Here is a 20591-nt window from a genome sequence, read left to right on the forward strand (position 1 = left end):
TTTCTGTTAACAATCTGATGTAACTTGTATTGATGTGTATAAAATAGCATTAATATTTCTAAAACCACTTAATTTCAGTTACTAACTTAGATCTAATATCAAATTAACAGTAATACATATTCATTTGCTTTATAGAATTATTCTCAGGATACATAGAAAATAAATACCTTATTTAATTTTAATATATGTAGCCTATTGGTTCTTTTTAAATGAAGTAATTGTATAAATTAAAATTCAAAAATGTATATGCTGACACTAATTTATTTAGCAGGAATATACTAGAGGAGGTGGTTTGGGAGAAAGTCCTTGCAGGGTTTTTCCCTCCAAATAACTTCTTACAGAGTGTCCTGAAACATTTTCTCCTGCTGCAGTAGAAAGGGCCTAGGCCTTACAGATCTGGGTTCATATTACCAGCTTTACTGTGTAACCAGCTGGGTTAAACAGATCTTTTTCTGAGCCTCAGTTCCCTCATATGTAAAATTGGGATAAATACCCTATATTCTGTGTTAGGGATAAGATTCTTTAGGCATCTGACACAAAGAAAGCAGCAATAAGTGGTAGCTATTTTTTATATTATTATGCAATCTAGTATGGTTTGATAAAATTAGAGAAATGTTACCCATTGTTTACCTGTGTTAATCATAGTTAGAATTCTTATTACTGAGTAAATGGACATGGTGTAATTGCAGGATTTCATTGTCTACCAGTGATTTAATGTAAGGCTCTATTTCTCAAAATAAAGTCTTTTCAATTTAGATGATGTAAAAACCAAGCAAATTCTGAGGTGCTAAGGACACTTTGTAGGAGAACTCAGATGTGGTTGTATGAAGTGGATGGCGATTCTTTGGATTAGATGAAGAAATAAAATTCAGATATTTTTTAGTATCAACAGATAGTGTTGTTAAAGAGCTTGCAGTTTGGTGTCAACTAGACCTAGGTTTGACTCTTATTAACCGAGTGGTTTTGGGCAAGTTATTCACTGGTCTCAACCTCAGTTTTCTCATCTGTCAAATGGGCGCAGTATTAGTAGCCATCTTAGGACTGATATGAAGAGTAAATGAGATAATGGAAGGAAAATGATTAGCAGTATTTAGCATATACTACACATCTATGGGGCAAGATTACTAAGAATTAAAAAGAAGATAAACCCTTAGGTAAAAAGATTGATTATAAATTTTATAAAATATTTAGTCAAGGGTCGTAGAGGCAAGGCTTAAATTTTAGTCAGGGATCAAGCCAGAGAGATAACTCCTAACAGAGAAACCTTGGGAGATCTCTGCTCCAGAAGCAGAGTAGAAAGAAAAACGATTTCTGTGGTCCTTCATAGAAGGCTAAGTGCTTCTATAATTTCTATTCAATCTCAATGGTCCTCAAATAGGGATGTTGTATTTAAGCCTTTATAAATAGTCTTCTTCGGAAAAATTTGTTTTCTGAACTTTCTTCTCTTTGTCTTTTAATTCCAAAAACCAAGGAAACCTTAAAGGAGTCTTTGTGAGAAAAGGTTGATTTCATTTCTGAAATCATTTTCATGTGTAATATGACTCAAGAAAGTATTGGCAGATTGGTCCTTTATTTAGCTATAGGATGATGCTTGTGAAATTAAAAAAATAGAACTCCATATGTCTATATACTTATTATTTATTCATTAGCAAGGAAAATAATTCCTTTTTACACTGGTTCTTGAAGATAGATTCTTGAGCTGCATCATAAATCCAGAGCATTACTTTTGAATACAAAAACTTCAGGTAGCTGGCTGCTTTTTACTCTGGCATTCCTCCTTTCTAAATAGCAGTTAAAATTTTTTCATTACACCAGAGAGAATTAAGTGAGTAAGGAAATATATAACTTTGGTTGAGGCAGCAGCAGGAATTAGTTCCCGTGGAGAACTAGAAGAGGGAAGGTGTGGGGTTGAAGTGGCACTGCTGAGCAGAGCTAGCTGAAACAGTGGTGTGGCATAGAGCAGATTGTTAGGAAGAGTTTGCTCTGCTGTATCCATGGAGGTACAGGCCAGTTTGGTTTGTTTCACTGTGGAATAGGTATTGGCATTTTGGGTGGGATAACCCGTTATGAAAAACTTCCCTGTAAATTGTAGTTCATTTAGCAACCTTAGGGCTCTAAATGCCAGTAGAATTCCCCCAGTGACAATTAAAAAACAAAACAAAACAAACAACACCTTCATATATTTCCAGATAACCCCCATGGAGATGATACTATTTCCCATTTGAGAGTTACTGGTTGAAGTCTGTATTTAAAATGATCATCTCCTAAAATTTAAAGTCATGTAGAGGGGCTCCTTGGGTGGCTTAGTCAGTTAAGTGTCCGACTTGTGATTTTTGGCTCAGGTCATGATCCTCAGGGTCGTGAGACCGAGCCCCATGTCATGCTCCGCAGTGGGCATGGAGCCTGCTGCTGCCTCAACCAAAGTTATATATTTCTCTCCCTCTCCCTGTGCTCCTCCCCACACACCCCCTCTCTCTCTGGGTATGTGTTGAAAGAAAGAAAGAAAGAAAAAAGAAAAAAAGAAAGAAAGAAAGAAAGTCAGGTAGAGGTTCATAGAGAAGGAGATGGCTCATAAGAGAAAACAGTACATAGAGACTTGTATAATGAGAGTAAACAGTAAAAAACATTGGTATACAGAGAATACATTTTTAAAGGGGAAAAACTTCTATGTCCTGGGTTATTTTTGGTTTGTTGTGAATTGAAGGCACAAATGGTTTTTTCATTTATAGTTGTTTTCTTTGGCCAGAAAGAATTAAATCAAGGGTTAGAATTAGCTTTGATTAGTTAGACTTAGTGAATAGATTTCTCATTTCTCCTTTATTGAATTGTTCATCAGTGGCTACCTTTCTGATCACATATCCTTTCATGCTTTGATCTTTTTTTTTTTTTTTTTTACACAATAATTTGGTGCTGGATGACGTTTCCTGTGATTGTTATTTCTAAAGTCCAACAGTAAATACATAAGTTTTTGTGAATGCTTAGTAACAATTGGTTCTATAAACATTACGAAGGAAAAGATATTGTTATTTAGATAAGCTAATTGGAGGTAATTGCTTGTGAAATGAAAACACGGTTGTCCAGTTTAGTAATCTAGAACCTATGTATATATTTTTTCTTCTTTGTAAAATGAAGTAAACTGAATTGAAATGAAACAAATAAGATTCTGCATAGTAATATTTTTAGTTTAATAGGACCAAGAAACTTACAGAATGTATTTCTTGGAACTACTTTTATTTAGAGTATCTTTATGTGTGGCCAGCCAGAGCCCTTATTGAGTCCCTCAAGTCAGGGATACCATGCTCCAGTTAGAATTATGTCAGCCATGTCTTCTTCCAGTACCATTAGTTTTTGGCTTTTACATGGATTCTTTAGATTAATTAATTAGGATGTTCTATTTTTTTGCATTTTGTAACCTGAAGAGAGCTTTAGATTAGACTAACAGTTTTCTTCAAAGGTAAAAGAAGTACTAAGTAATTTTATATGCAAACACCCGTGGCTTTAGAAATATGTCAACTATTTTTACTCTGATATCAGTTTGAAAATCCCAAGGTAATTAGAAACTGAAAGAACAGAACGTACACTCATAAGTAAAGCAAGTCACTTGGTATAATGTAGATTCTGGCTTGTGTTATTAATTTCATGTTTAGTAGTTGAAATTCGTGTAGTTGCGGTTTAAAGTTACTTGTGTTCCTGTCCTTATTTTACTTTTGGGTTTCACAACAGAGATCAAGTGTTGGTTAAATACTATGGCTGAGTAGTCTTTGCGTTTTGAGAAAGACCAAGGAATTGGTATTTATTTATTTTTTTATTTTTTTATTTTTTTTTAAAGATTTTATTTATTTGACAGAGAGAGACATAGTAAGAGAGGGAACACAAGCAGGGGGAGTGAGAGAGGGAGAAGCAGGCTTCCCGCGGAGCAGGGAGCCCGATGCGGGGCTCGATCCCAGGACCCTGGGATCATGACCTGAGCCGAAGGCAGACGCTTAACGACTGAGCCACCCAGGTGCCCCAAGGAATTGGTATTTAAAAGTGTTCCTAGAACAAAAACATTTTTCAGTGTGTTGATACATGATTTTAATTACCATAATATTCACAAATGTTGAATAGTATGCCATATTCAAAGCAATCGGATTTAGTGTAAACAAAAGCTTGATAAAGTTAACAGTATCTCGCATCAAGGAAATACGTTACCTAGTGGCAAGCAGCATTGAAACTGTGCATGTTTTCCTGTTGTAGTTTTGTTCTTTTTGCTAAAAGATTAAAAGAAAAGAAAATAGCTGGCTCATGTTGATTTTTTGTTGTTGTTGTTATGAACCTTAAAGGATTTCTGTATTCAAACTTGTGTTGTTACATTTGAAGTCTTGGTTTCTGGTAGAGAAATATTTGTATTGCTCTAGGCAGTTTCTTAGATTTGGAAAGTAAAATAAATGAAGGCTTAGGGCTTGCCTCTGGGGCCAGTTCTGGCATATCACAGTCTAATGGATATTACTTGGAAATAAGCTCAAGCATTTATGCAGTTTAAGAGACCAGTCCTCTTAGATTTTTCAGAGCTTAATGTAAGTCAGTCTTGGGCAGTTTTATCTAGTGCCTTATTCACCAAAGAGTTGTAGGGCTATGGCAGAGATAGTAAAGAAAATACAGGTTGGGAGTTGGCATAACTTTGAGCCTCAGATTTCTTATCTGAGAAATGGATAAAATATGCTCATAAATAATAAAATATTGAAGTGTTACAACAACAGCACCTATTTCGTAAGGGTGTTGTGAGGATCAGAGTACCTGCCTGTCACAGTCCCTGGCACATAATAGATTCTTGGTAAATGTCAATTTCCTTTAACAGTGACACAGCCTATCTTTCCCCCCTTTCTCAACCTATTTTTACCTATGAGCGAAGTATTCTACAAGGATGCTCATTTTTGAGTCTACGTCATGATCAGACAGAACACCTTCTGTTCCTGAACAGAATCCTTACGATTTTTTTCTTCCATCTGACCTAATCCTCCATGACACTACTGTCTAATAGAACTTTCTGTGGTGGTGGTGAAAATGTTCTGTGTCTGCGCTGTTCACTATAGTAGCTGCTAGCCACGTGTGGCTGTGGAGCACTTGAAATGTGCAGTGCAACTGAATAACTGAATTTTTAATTTTAATTTAAGTAATCAAATATGGCAAGTGGCTATTGTATTGGACAACTCAGCTCTAGGGCTTACATCTTCTGATTCTTAATGAAACATAAATTATGTGTTATTGGCCACATGCAGGGAAAGTACAGAAAGAATTTAGAATGTAATAACCTTCTTATAAATTGGTCTAAGTCAGCAGAATATCTGGTTGATACTTGAATGAATATCCCATTATGTGGACCCTTCACTGCTTGTTCCCTTATAACTTGTGAGGTAATTATAGCACTGTTATTTTTCTCAAGAGTACTTTAGAATTTTTGAAGATATTAACCTAAAAAATTCATAATTGCAAATCTTACTGTTCCTCCAGTAGGCTGAACTATATATTGCAGAAAGCTAGGGATTTCAGAAGCATATTTTTGATATGGTTTTTATTACTTTGCAAATTAATAAGTATTGTGTAGTTTTTTTTTTTCCCCACATAAGAAGAACTAATGTGATTGAACATGATTTTTCTAGTTGCTGAAAATGAATAGGTAGTTTTTAGAGAATGTTGAATTATTATGTAGTTTTTTTAGAGATATCCTTGTCTTTTGATGATTTTAGAAAGAGTGAATTCATGAGAAGTGATAGAATTACCAACATATTCAAAAAGCATTTATTACTAATGTTATTGGCCAGGAAACTTTAGGTAATGGTATAATTATCACATCTTTAGAAGGATTTTCCAAGAGGTAACGTTTTCCTTCCGGCTTCTAGAATGTTACAGTGAAAGTCAGCTATCATGAGTACTCTAAATTCAGCCTCTGTTTTAAATGTATCCTAGCCCTTTGGAAAAGCTGCGCAAAGTACCACCTCACATGAGGGCTGATTCTTCCCCTTGACATTCTCCTAGCATACTAGTGGACCATTGAAAGATAAAAGACTTAAAACAGATTGAAATCAAGTTTGGAGATGATCATGTTGTACACGATTCCTCCTTTCTCTGCCTAGCCTTTTTCAGCATTTTCATCAGTGACTTGGATTAATGACATGCCTGTCAAATTTGCTGGTGGTTATGTGGTTTTGACATTGTATTATACATTTGGAATCCAGAAGTATCTGTACAGTCTGTAATGATGGATTGAAATTAGCCAGATACATTTTCAAAGGAACAACATACATGATTCCCTATCTGAACTTCATTACACAACTCTAAGAATACATACAAAAGTGAAGAGCGTGACTTGTTGCCGGTTATATATAAAGAAGACTTAGGGATTTTACAAGATTGTAACTCAGTACCAATCAGTAGTAAAATGTGGTTGACAAAAGAGCTCCTGTTATTCTTGGTTTTGTTAATGGAAATATAATCAGCCAGAATAAGAGAGAGATGTTGCTCTTTTGATTTAGCAACAGATAAATTTATTGAGTGAGGCCAGGTACATTCTGGGCAGATACCACCTGGATATTTGTGTTTGGTTCTCTATTCAGTGAGACTTTGAACTGTGGGACCATATTGAGAGAAAGCTGAAGAGGGAATTCAGTATCTTGGTTGGAGGGACAGGGCATGGAGGGTAGTAATTGGCTTTGAACAAAAAATAGACATTGGTGTGAAAGTTGGCAGTGATGGCTGTCTTCACATAACTTAGAGATTTGTCACTTCTGTAGAAGAAGGATTTGACTTTGATGTGATTTTAGGAATATTTGTTGGACTAGAGGGAAGATGATACAGAGAGAAAAATTTGGAGCCAGTAGAAGGAAAGTCAGAACTCCATTTAATAATGGAATGGAGCTGTGTCTTCAGTTGCTCAAGCGTCGTAACCTGAAGGGCATGTCAAATAAGAGATTTAAACTTTAGGTATGTGGTTAGATTAAATGGCTTGTACTGTCCTTCCATCCAGCATCCAGGAGAGTATGATCGGTGGAGAGGAAAAGAGATTCAGAAGCATTGCAAGCAGTTTGGGAAGGCCCATTCACATTCACAGGTTCTTTTTAATAACCTGTGGTTTGCCGCCATGCCCACCCACGGATTTTTAATTTCCTGCACCACTATTAAATCTAATTCTAAATTTACAATTGAATGGTTAGGAGAGAGTACAAAAAAGAGAATCCATCTCTTTTTATTTCTTTGCCTTTCCAGCCATTACATCTTTTCTAGTTCTATAGATAGTAGAATCTCATGTGTGGGGGGAGGACGGAGGGAGAATGAGGGAGGGAGAATGAGGGAGGGAAGGAACTTCTTAAGGGTGAAAAATAAGCTCCAGATAGCCTGTCCTTGTAAAAATCTTGTGCAGTGAGTTTAAGTAAAAGGTCTGTTAACTGTTGAACCAAGAATGTAAAAAGCATATGAACAGGTGTCAGTTACTTTAAGGGAGATACAGAATTAGGGTCTTGTAGGTAGAAGAAATTTATTTTCCTGAATAATAAGCATGAATTTTGTGAAGTAATTGATGGAACGTTTTTCTTACCAGGAATGTTACGATTGAAGGATATGCCACCCATTAGTGTAGTTGGATAAAGGTCTCACCACATTCCTTCAGCCTTAGAAAAAATTTCTTTTTACTATCAACAATTGTTTGAAAATACGAAGTAGGGGCGCCTGGGTGGCTCAGTCGTTAAGCGTCTGCCTTCGGCTCAGGTCATGGTCCCAGGGTCCTGGGATCGAGCCCCGCATCGGGCTCCCTGCTCAGCAGGGAGCCTGCTTCTCCCTCTCCCACTCCCCCTGCTTGTGTTCCCTCTCTTGCTGTGTCTCTCTGTCAAATAAATAAAATTAAAAAATAAATAAATAAAAAAAGAAAATACGAAGTAGAGTGTGTAACAGTTAAAGTTATACACCTAAACCTGACTGTGTTTAAATTACAGGTGGGAGACCTTTAGGAAGTTACTTTATTTCCCTGTCCCTCAATTTCCCAGTATATCTAATGGGGGTGTTAATAATCCTACCTGTCTTAGAGCTTTGTTGTAAGAATAATTTAATATATATGTAAAATAATTACATAAAAAGCTAGTAAGTACTATATAAATCTTCAGTGTTACTTAATGTGCATATATGAATACACTTTTCTACATTGTTTCAACGCTGAAGTCTTTGTATATAAAAAATATTGCATGTCCACATAATCATAAATGTTGTGTTTTCCTGGGTTCAGCTTATGTTAATATTAGCAGTATCATCAGAAACACTTGTTTCTCTTTTAAAACCACTGAAGAAAACAGGCTTCTGAATCCTCCTTGAATAAGCTGTATTCTCAGCTATTGTAAACGGGGGTTAAAAACCCCTGCAGAGGAGTTGGAAACCAGTGCCAGGAGAAGGACTCACATACAGTAAACTGTTAGGATTGTGGGGAAACTTTGCCCATATCTGCTTTTCTTGCTCTGCACAAGTTAGTAACACCGTGTGTCTCTTCAGGCAGTAAATGCTCTTACAAAATTTGATGATAATATAACCACAGTGGATCATCACCTGTTGTGTGTGATACTCTCCTTGTCTTGGCTGCCCTCTAGAGTTGGTGGAAAAAGTTATCTTACAGGAATAAGATTTCTTCCACTGCATCTAACATGGAGTAATGCTCAGTAAGTTGAGCGGATGAATGACTATCCTCTCTTTGAGGCCTATGACAGTTTTGTGGCTACTGACATATTAACCAAGTTAGAAAAATGCTTCAGTTCATTCATGTAGTGTTTTTACAGCTCACATACATTGATGAATAATAGATTTATCTGCTGTGTAATTCAGAGAAGTGAAGTGTAGGATGGCAAGTTTACTAGTTCAGTGTTCTTGGTTGCAGCCAACAGAATTCTTGTGTCTGTCAACAAGATTGTCAGTGGAGATAAACGTGAGACTGTTGTTGTCGGTATGGCCCAGCCCAGGTTCCTGTTAGCAACTTTGCTTCTTGTACTTTCTTTTCATCTCCATCAGCCTACTCTCTCTGGCCTTCCGCATCTGGTTCCCCCATCCACTCCATTCTCCTGCTGTACTGTCTATTGCTTTTCTGTGACTTAATCTTTTTAGGGCTTTCTTTGTCCTGGGTTATGAAGGCCGAATGGGGATGAGCCTTGGACATTGGATCCTAATTCTTCCAATTCAGCACAAGATAAAAAGTTACTTCTTCTACTATCTGTGGGTAACTTGATGCTTAAGAATAAGACAGGATAAGACCTGAGTGGGCCCAAAGGTCAAAGCTCATCCTTGCTTTATTTGGACCAATTGCAATCAATATTCATGTCTGGAATTGTGAGACAACTCAAGAGATTTTGGAGCTAGACCATATTTTAAGACTAGTTTTATGTTTCCCCATTTTAAAGCTTTAAGTGGCCTCTTACATGCCGTGTTAGTTGAGAAGAGCAGGTGTCTGTCCTGAAGGGTCTAATATATTTTGAAAAGCTTAGTTATTTCTTAGGACGCTTGCAAACTTTAAAATAATGAATGGCACTTTTATTTTTAACTTTTCTCCGTTAAAGATGGAGAGTGGATCATAGAGAAGCTAAATAATGCCAAGTCACATAATGGGTGTCTGTAGAGCCAAGAACAGGAATCAGGAATCAGTCCCATCTGTACTTGAAAGCAGACATATCCTTTCAAGCTGTTACAACTTGTGGCTACAATTAGAATATTTTTGCCACTGGATTTATTTATATTCAATTAAGTGTGATTCAGTTCTTCAATTCCATGTGTCCTTGAATTCTCAAGTGGAGAATTGTCATTCTGATTTTCTAATCTTCCTTCTTCTCCTATTATTACTAAATAGATATTTTTGTTGAGCTGCATGCTATGTCCTACCCCTTCCTACTGATCTATAAGCTTTTCCATTGGCTTTCTTTCTGTTTCCTGCTGCTTTCTTGCTTCATAATTGAAGGGAGGATTCAGACCCATCCAGGTAACAACTACTGGTTCTGCATGGCCTCTTTATTACTCTATTCCCTTATTATTATTACAATGAGATTGTTTGCTGATGAATATACATGCATTCACAGTGGGAATTTATTATTGGTATATTGTTTCAAGGCTTTTAAGCCTGCAGTGAGAGCCATAAACAACCACAGGTACTGGCTGCCATTTAATAAATTTTGAGTTCTGCTCCTTCCAGACCATTCTTAAGTCTGTCTAGATTTTACACTTTTACTGCAAACTATTCAATATAGCAAAATTGGGTTCATTTTAATATGGGGTTGCCACTTTTTAGAAAAGGAAGGCCATTCCCATCGTGTGACAATCAGCATGTGACAACTCTACTGGTAGTTTTAATTTAACTTGACTCTGATAGACTGAGATAAAAATCTTTATGTCTAGAAATATTTTATAAATTACTTGAATGGTAGTTTTTTAAGGGACTGCTTTTAATTTTTAATATAAGTACTTTTATACAGTAAAACAACTTTTAGAGAGACAGAAGCTACGCCTTTTGTTATATTTTATCACATTTTAAAATTAATAATTATAGTATATAATTTTTCATTTAAAATAGCTGAGGCTTCACTTTAAAAGTGAGACTGCCCTACTGTTTTCATATGTGTGACAGCACTGATCAAAACTTGACTTAGTGTGTCTAGTCTAGAATATTTTTAGTGATCCCAGCCACATGCAGTTTGGCCTCTTTTCATGTATATTGTATTTCCAATTCAGTTGGTAACATTTTTATTAGTGGAAAAAAGGAGAAAGCTCAAGATAGTAAAATTTACATATTCCCCTTTGTAAAAAAATAAATATTTTTTCTCCCCTCCTCAGTTTTTTCAGAGGCCTCAGATACAGCCTCCTAGAGCTACCATCCCGAACAGCAGTCCTTCCATTCGTCCTGGTGCACAGACACCCACTGCAGTGTATCAGGCCAATCAGCACATCATGATGGTTAACCATCTGCCCATGCCGTACCCAGTGCCCCAGGGTCCTCAGTACTGTATCCCACAGGTAAAGTATCTTTCAGGTCTCTGTCGTCCAGCAGTAGAGTGGGATTTAACCCAAATTCTCATCAAAGGAAGCAGGGAGGGTGGGTGATGGCATTGGTTTTTCGTGATATGTGAACTTTTCTGTTGGTTATAAGTCTACCATTTTGTCATTTTCCATAATATTGTAAGGAGCTATTTCTACATCTCTAAGTTTTTCCAAGATGTTAGAGAAATTATTTTTATCTTCTAACTTTTACCCCATCCCTTCCCCATATCCATCTGCTCTAAAACAGACTCAGTAATTATGCTGTTCCTGTGATAACATTCAATTTCATTAAAAGCTACTAGCCTGAAATAATTTTATAGTGAGCTGATGTCTGTCTGTGCACTGATTTGCTGTACGGTTTTTACCTAATGCACATCTTTCTCTTCGTCCTCATTGCATCTTGATGGCAAGCAAGCATTTTTGAAAAGTATTTAACCAAGAGTTTTCACCTTATTTCAGTAATTCTCTCTCTCTCTCACACACACACACAACTTTATGTTTTTTAATAGTAAGCTATCTTCACATTATTTATAAATATCTTTAATTTCTCTTTTCTAGTACCGTCATAGTGGCCCTCCTTATGTTGGGCCCCCACAACAGTATCCAGTTCAACCACCAGGGCCAGGGCCTTTTTATCCTGGACCAGGACCTGGGGACTTCCCCAATGCTTATGGTAAGTATGAAATATTGAGCAATTTCTGCTAAAACTGATTGCTAATCAGTTTAGGCAGTGAGGTTTAGTGTTGTAAAGAATTTTTAAATAAAATGTTGCAAACAGTTCTGAATGGAAAGCTTTTTAGAGAGTGGTTTACAAGAAAAGAGTATTACAGAAGTATTTAGTTAATGACACCATCTGAAAGAGCTGGTAATTCTGTTGCAAAGAACCCATGTCTCAAGGTTCTGAATCTGCAACCAACTCATCATTACCTGGATTTTTATTGGATTTTTGCTGATGGAATAAATATACAGTTGACTATTGAATATCACAGGTTTGAACTGCATGGGTCCACTTACACACAGATTTTTTTTTTTAATAAATACAGTATGGTACTGTAAATGTATTTTCTCTTACGATTTCCTTAACATTTTCGTTTCTCTAGCTTACTCTTGTAAGAATACACGTAGTACATGTAACATACGAAATATCTGTTAATCAGCTGTTTACTTTATTGGTAAGGCTTCCAGTCAGCAGGAGGCTATTAGATAAGATTTTTGGGGCTTCAAAACTTATACATGGATTTTGAACTGCATGCAGGTGAGCAGAGGGTGCCCCTGACCCGTGTGTTGTTTAAGGGTCAGTTATAACTTATCTCCCTTCCATGATTTTTTTCTCCAAGCATTTATCACCATTTACCAAAATGTTTGTTAATGTTTCCCTATTAAAATGTACTACCATACCACAAAGGCAAAGAATTTGATTCTTTTGTTCACTGCTGTATCCCTAGCACCTAAAACAGTGACTAGGTATTGGGGTGGGATGACTGAGTATAACTGACTACCTCTGTGATTCATTTTCTGCAAAATTGTGACAAGATCTGTGTCCATAGGAAGGTTATGAGGATTAGTGAAATGAAAATGCCTCGAAAAATCACAAATATTTTTAATGTAGAGAAATAAGTGCCATGTTTGTACTTTGTGAACCCCAGTACTAAGCTAGAGAGTAATGAAAACGACTTACTCAATAAATTTCTACCACATATTATACTTGCTTTATTACATAGAAAGTGAATTCTAAGGGATAAAATCAGCAAATACTAGAAAAATTAAGCTTTAGGATTCAGTAAGCATTGATCTTTTTTGCTACCAGTAAGGACATATTAAAATTTTAACTTGTTCTTTTTTTTTTTTTTTTTTTTTTTAAAGATTTTATTTATTTATTTGACAGAGAGAGAGACAGCGAGAGAGGGAACACAAGCAGGGGGAGTGGGAAAGGGAGAAGCAGGCTTCCTGCCGAGCCGGGAGCCCGATGTGGGACTCGATCCTGGGACTCCAGGATCATGACCTGAGCCGAAGGCAGTTGCTTAACCAACTGAGCCACCCAGGCGCCCTTAACTTGTTCTTTTAAGATATAGTAATCTAGTATAGATAAACAGGTATCCACTAACCAAGTTCCTAACATTGGGATTTAGTGTCTCAATTAAAAACCTTTACATCAGAATTAATTGGTATTAGAATATCCCAAGAACATTTCCCTTAGGTTTTGAGGTGAAATAGGCCAAAGAACCACTACTTCTAGAAAAGGGAAAACCTTTCTCTTACCTTGGTTACTATTGCTTGTGAAACTGCCAGTTACAAAATGATACACTTCATAATGTCATTAAATGTCACAAGTATGTATATATGAAACATGGCTTTACTGAAGTTGTATTTTACTAGGAAATATTTGATGTTTTCAAAACAACACGTTACATATATGTGTTTTAAAGTAAGGTAATACATGTGCATCACCCAGCTTTGACATAGAATGTTGCTAATACTGTTGAAGTGTCCCTTGTGTGCCCCTTGAACTTAGTTTGAACTTGGGGTTTTCATACCACCTTAGTGCCTTTGTATTTGTACTTATTCTATAAATTTAAATCCAATTAAAATTATTTTTCCATTTTAAAAAAGATTTTATTTATTTATTCATTTTATTTATTTGAGAGAGAGAGCACGCAGGGGGAGGAGCCGAGGGAGAGGGACAAGCAGATTCTCCTCTGAGGGCAGAGCCCGACACAGGGCTCGATCCCAGGACACTGAGATCATGACCTGAGCCAAAATCAAGAGTCAGATGCTTAACTGACTGAGCCATCCAGGTGCCCCCAATTAAAATTATTTTTAAGTGTAAAATTGGCAGTTGATATTATCAAGAATTTATTGAGTAGAAAAACTATAAGGTGAGACTGGCTGTCCAAGTAAACATGCTAAAATCTCCAGACTTTTCTCTTTGAATCCCATGTTGTAATGGGAATGCAGTTGTATCTTCTAATCCGCAAAATCATTTTGAAAGGTGTCTCACTGAATTGTAGCCTGTTTATTTACACATTATATAAGTGACTTTTTGATGCAAAATGTTGTCATTAAAATTCTATTATAAATCTGTGCCAGCCCTCTTTATTGCTCTTAATACTACTGCAGTATATATAGAAACAATATAGATGAGTTTACTGGTAGGGAAATATTTTGCTGATTTGGATATACAATATTATAACATATTTGGCTTTATTTATTTCTATTACATATAGACTGTATTTGTTTATTTTCACAAAAAGCAGGATATTGAGGGGCAGTTGTATCTCAAATATTGTTGATATCTGTTCCCTTTGTTAGATATTCTTTCTTCCCTGGGAAATTCTTATGCACCAAAATCCATCAAGTAAGCAGTTTGTCTTATAGATTAAAACAGTTCACCTAGTTAACTTAAGATGAGAAAAACAATCTTAAAATAATTTTTCATTATGAAAGTAACCAAGTTAGTGAGAAAAATACAAATAATAATAGAATATATAAAGTTGAAGTAGCCAGTTTTTTTCCCTTTCTCCACTCCCTAAAGAAACAATGTATTTAACAGATTAATACATGCTTTTTCATTTATATTTAAACAATTTTTAATACATATGGCCACATACTATTTATAACGTTCTAAAACTTTCTGGTATTTTTTCCCCCCATCTCACAATATATTCATGGACATCTTTCCATTTCATTACCTATAGAATTTCAAGCTATACAGTATTCCATTTTAGGGATGAATCATAATGTATAATCCAGGCTTAGATTATTTTCATTATTTGGGCAGATATTTTAGTTTTAAGGCTTATCACTAGTTAATATGCTTTTATCAGACTTAAAAGTTCTGATCCAGTAGTTCCCATCAATTATAGGTCCTTCTGCTGTACCACCTTGGGACAGCTATTCTGGCCTTACGGTCTAGAAGACATAAACATACCCCCTTCCTATTTTCTTGTTTTGGAATCTCTTCTTCTCTTACCCTTCCACTCCCAGTTTTTCATTTCCCTCTGATCCTGGTCCCCCCCTTTTCTCCTTCCTCTTCTTCCTAATCTTGGGTTCAGGTTAAAAGCAAGTATAAGGAATGGAATCCTAGTTCTCTGTTCTGAAGCACAGCAGTCCTGTCTTCTAGGGCAGAGGGCCTTCCTCTGGCTGAACTGGTAAGGAACGAATCCTAGCCTTGTTCCTTCCTGCCCTGCTGGTGGAGTTGGTGAGTTGGACAGTCTCGTTTGCCAAAGTCTTAGTTCTTTTTCCTTAGCTTACATTTCACTCTAGGGTAATAATATTTTACTTCTCTATTCAGTTTAAATCTTGAACAGTGATTCCCAAAGAATATTTTTGCCCTTACTGAAGTTCAGTAACCAAGATCATAAAATTCTGTTTATACGTTATAATTCTTGGAGTGTTTCTGTAGTGTTGAGGAAAAATAACTAATGAGTAGTGTTTGATCAGTGTCACTTTTCAGTTTTTCTCTCATCAGTGTTTCTTAAATATTTTGATGCCTGTTATATCAGAAAAATACCTCATGAAGGTGATGGCCCAAGGTGTAAAAATTTGGGTTTGGGAGCAAAGAGGTGTGGTTAGCAGTGACAGTGATACTGGGATCAAGTCCCCCACTGGGTTCCTTGCTCAGTGGGGAGCCTGCTTCTCCCTCTGCCTGCCGCTCCCCCTGCTTGTGCTCTCCCTCTCTTTCTCTCTCTCTGACAAATAAAATCTTAAAAAAAAAAAGTCCTGTTCTCCTTTGCTTCAAACCAGTATACTTTCCCCTTTTCTCACTGTCCCATTTTCTTCCTCCCTCTTTCATTTTCTTTTCCACTCTTTTCCTGAGCTCTGTGGGGGCTGGGGCACCTTTTTTAGCTCCTAAGAGCTGAGGGATTCATTCATTGTTCCCCATGGTGTGTGGAAGTGGGAAAGTCTGGCATCCGAAATTGAATTTGATTGTGTGTTCATGGAGTGTTAATACTGTGATTGTTGGGGTGCAGTTAGTTAAGCAACCAGCTCTTTGTTTCGGCTCAGATCATGATTTTGGGGTCCTGGAATTGAGCCTTGTGTTGGGCTCTGTGCTCAACTTGGAGTCTGCTTGAGGTTCTCTCTACCTGTCCCTCTGTCCCTCCTGCTCACGCTCTCTTTCTCTAAAATAAATAAATAAATCTTAAAAAAAAAAGTAACTGTGATTGTGGATGTGGTTGTATACTGACATTATTATTCTGGGATATTATGGGATGAACTGATTTTTATTTACGACCTGCATACTTAACCACTATCTTTTTATTTGTTTCTATGGGAAAATTCAGTTTTGATAGGTTTTTGGAAGACCTGCAATGTATAAGACAGTGTACTAGGTATTTTGTAGGATGTAGATGTTGAGATATTCTCCTTGCCTTTCAGGATCTTACAGCGCATTTGTTATTTGTGTTTGGGGTTTTACCATTGCGAACAAATCTAAATGTTGACTAGACCACTGGTTCCCAGATTTTTCAATATCCTAGTCAAATAAAATTTTTAAAAAGTAAAGTAGAATAAAGGAAGAAACATACAGAACTATTACCTTTTTAATTTTGCCACAAAGGCTTTCAAAGAAAACTGTTACTTAATGTCAGTAGCATTTCATATAGGAAGGCTGTTTGAACAACAAAGGAACAAGACAGAAATAATTCCAAAATAGTAACAGACCTTTCCAAAATGTCAAATTAGCAAGCCTATAGTTGTGGCTCTGTGTGTGGTTAGTACAGTAATGTGGTTAATATTGTGTAAATTTTGCCATATATCATTGACACATTTTGTATTGACTGGAGTTTGGAGAACCACTGATCGAGAACAAGGATCAGGGGAAGAAAAGGTCAGCCCTTTTTCTATAAAGGGCAATATTGTAGGTTTTGCAGGCCATATGGTCTCTGTTGCAACTATTCAGTTCTGCCATTTTAGTGAAAAGGCAGCAGTAGGTAACAGATAAAATACTGTATGTAGGTGTATTCCAATAAAACTTTATTTATAAAATTGCACTGGATTTAGCCTATTGGCTTTAGTTGACATACCTCTAATCTAGATAAACCTGTTACATTCCATGCATAAGAGGTCGGGGACATTAAGTAACATACCTAATTAGTAAATGGTATGCAAAAGTTATTCACATTTTTAATAGAATAAAATAAATGTTTTTAAATGTCTCTGACTATATAAGAAGTTGAATTAGTATTCTATAAAAGATAATCGTTATTTGGTAAGGTAGAGGGCCCACTCTGCTGGGGTCCACAGTTGACTTGATATTTTACTAATTGTGTTTAACCCCATTATTGAGATATCCTATGCTTCCAGGTTTATTCAGCTGGTATTTATTGCATGTGTACTGTCTGCAGTCTCTACCCCAGTCGTGTTGACTCAAAAACGTTTCATTAGAACAATCTAATTTTTTTCACCTTTTGGATCTTTGTCACTTAGTTTAAAAAATATGGCAAAGTGAGCAGACTGTATTGCCTGTCTAGCAGCATTTGAAACCAATTTTAGGGGATTGTTTTCTGAGTTTTAGAACTAGTGACATTACAGGGTAGCGTAGAATTGCTTATTTAAGCTTGACTTTGAGAATACTGTATGCACTACCAGAAGCATGGCTAATAAGGTGTTTTTCTCTTTTTACATTGAATTAATTGAAATCCTAGCCATGCCCCCTGTTTAGATCTTCTCCAAATTTGATTGAGACCTGCAGAATTCTGGTACCTTGAAATGTGGTACTGCTTCCAAGAAATTACCACTTAAAAGACTATTATGATGGTGGGGATGGTTTGATGTTGATGATGACAGTGATAATAGAGCCAACATTATTTGTTTACTAACATACCAAGGATTTTACCTGTATTAACTACCTATACCTTCATGTTTTTCCTTCTTGTTATCATGACTCAACCATCACTGTTTCTACCAAAGGCCAGTCTTCTTCTTGTGTACTGGATCCCATCATGTACACATTTAAGGCTATTACTCTAGCTGTTCTCTTCTCTCTTTCTGGCATTATCATTTTCTTTCTCTCTCTGCTGGATTAATCCCTTCGGCATACAGGTATATACTGTTTTATTCCCATCTTAAGACAAACAAACAAAAAACCCAACCACTTTTCTTCATTTCCATCTCATTCACTATTGAGCCCACCGTAATCAGGATGCACTTTCCCGCCCCTCCACCCATATAACTTTTGTCAGGGTCACCTGTGCATTCTACTTTGCTGAATTTTGGTTGACTCTCAGCGCCATTTTACGTAGTTATGCATGCTCCCCATTCCTAAACCATTCTCTTTATTTCAACCACTGCCTTGATTTTCTTTTTCATCTCCTTTGCTAGGTTTTCTTCATACCTGTAATGTCTGAACAACATAGAGGGCCCCAGAATTTCGTCCTCGGGTTCATTCTCTATTTGTACTAATTTCTTCAGTTACCCAGTCTCATGGTTTAAATGTTGTCCATACTATACTAATTCCAGAATGGATACCTATTCTCTGACTCTGGAACTTGTGTCTCTTCCTGCCTACTTGCTGCTATCTGCTTTTGAAGGTCTAGTAAGAATCTCAAGCTTTACATGTCCAAAATTGAATTCTTGATTTTTATGCTCTAAACTCTACTCTTCCTCTAGTTTTCCTCATCTCAGTAGGTAAATAAATAGCACAGTAAATAGCATTTTCATTCTTCCACTTACTGCAACAAAAAGCCTTAAGAGTTTTCCTTGACACTTCTTTCTCTCATAGTCACATCCACTCTATCAGCAAATCCATAGGTTCTACTTAATGTATCCAGTATCTGACCCTTCCTCATCACCTCTTCTCTTAGTACTCTGGCTTAATAGTAATTATATTAATAGTCAAAGTTTTAAAGTTAAGAAAGTATTCATTGAGAGTACAAGGGGTGGGTGGAAGAAGGTAATTTTAGCATACCTTTAGCATAGTCAAAGGTATGAACAATGTTGGAGAGATTGATGTACTCAAGGGATAGTAGTAGGTATAGGTTGTTGCTAGAGCAAAAGTACGGAGCTAGAGAATGGTACATAAGGTAGTTAAAACCCTGGAACCTGGACTCTTAGTATCAGACTTCATTTTTCAGCTGCTTGTTCTCAGCCTTTTTTCTGCTCCAATAGTATGATATTGGCTAAGCCTTAAGGGTGGTTCCCTATGACAGTGGTTCTCTGAAAGTAGGGAGAAGAATCAGACCACTCCCCCTCCACAAGATGATCATATATATTCTCCTTCCTCTGACCAAACCCCCACATAAAACATATTCACACAAACCCTTGCTTGAGAATCACATTGCAGGGAAAGGGCAGGCCCCCGGAATAGATTTTTTTAAAGGCAGTACTATAGTATGATTAGTTTTTTTGAAAGGTGCCTCTGGTGGCAAACTGCAGGAGTTGGTTATTTAGTTGTTTTCATATTGGATGCTGACAAAAAGGTGTTTTGAGTTTTGGGGAATCATTCCTTGAGCACTTCAGTAAATATAGGGAAGCTATTGGATAGAGATGATTAAGTGGAATGTTTTTGTTATTTATTTTTTTAACTGATTGTCCGGAGACACAGTGCCATTAGTAGTCTTATAATGGTTGACAAAATAACTGAATGCTTCTTTTCATTGTTTTTTCTAATTCTTTAGGAACGCCTTTTTACCCAAGTCAGCCAGTGTATCAGTCAGCACCAATCATAGTGCCTACGCAGCAGCAGCCCCCTCCAGCCAAGAGAGAGAAAAAAACAGTAAGAGATATTTATTAATTTGTCTTATTTTAAAATCGAATATCCAGTCCCTTGTCAAATAAGTTTACCCACAGCTGTAATCATTCTTCTGAGTTCACAAATGATTGCCATTTTTTATTCTTCACTTACATCCTTACCACTAGACCTAGACAATTTGTATGGACATATAAGTAGAAGTTACAAGAACCATTTGCTTAATATCATTTTTCAGCATGCACTGAGCTAGTTACGCTAGATGACAACATGCCTTCTTTAGAACTGGGAGGATTTAGTCTGCTAAGATCTTACTAAGTGGGAGAAATTTGAGCTCTATTTTCACATACTGATTATTGTCCTTTAACTTCAGTCCTAATCAGCTCTATGTTCAAATATGAACTTACAGGGGAAAAAACAGCACAAGTGAAAATGAGCAAAGTGTTAAGGACAATAAGAAAAATCCTCCCTGTGGAATAGATTTATTTTTAGAAATACCAGAATTTAGAAAATGTATTCTGTTTTTAGGAAGTTACAGGGGCTTTGCCTCTGTCTAGAAAGGCAGGCCCAAGAAAATTAGAGTGCAGTAATATAAAGTTCACATTGCAGGACATCCTGTAGAAGAGTGGCTTGCAATTTCTTACCCATTAGGACACACAAAATGAGATTCACAACGGTGAGATACGTGGGAGAGATATCATAGCAATCAGTACTCTTGAAAGTACTCTCATTTAATAAAAATAATAGGGTTCCAAACTTAGGCTCTTTTATTATCAGAAACAGATTTCTTGTGCACACATCATAATAAGCAGGAAATGCCCATATATCAGGACACTGAAGTTGAGAAAGTATGCTTTAGAAATGTTGAAACAGT

General features: G+C 36.5%; 1 protein-coding gene across 24 annotated transcripts in view; it reads left to right on the plus strand.

The window, feature by feature from the left end:
• Nucleotides 1-20591, plus strand: part of EIF4G3 (eukaryotic translation initiation factor 4 gamma 3) — a 332624-nt gene that overhangs the window by 175063 nt on the left and 136970 nt on the right. For 14 of the 24 annotated variants that reach the window (XM_036099078.2, XM_078073724.1, XM_036099079.2 and 11 more), the window contains 4 exons: nt 9959-9979; nt 10828-11007; nt 11590-11704; nt 19647-19744. In XM_036099078.2, the coding sequence (XP_035954971.1) occupies nt 9959-9979; nt 10828-11007; nt 11590-11704; nt 19647-19744 (414 nt within the window). The remainder of the gene's footprint in view (nt 1-9958; nt 9980-10827; nt 11008-11589; nt 11705-19646; nt 19745-20591) is intronic. The other 10 variants (XM_036099096.2, XM_078073721.1, XM_078073707.1 and 7 more) reach the window with 1 other exon arrangement.

The sequence above is a fragment of the Halichoerus grypus genome, chromosome 5 (assembly GCF_964656455.1).
Source record: "Halichoerus grypus chromosome 5, mHalGry1.hap1.1, whole genome shotgun sequence".
Lineage (NCBI taxonomy): Eukaryota > Metazoa > Chordata > Mammalia > Carnivora > Phocidae > Halichoerus > Halichoerus grypus.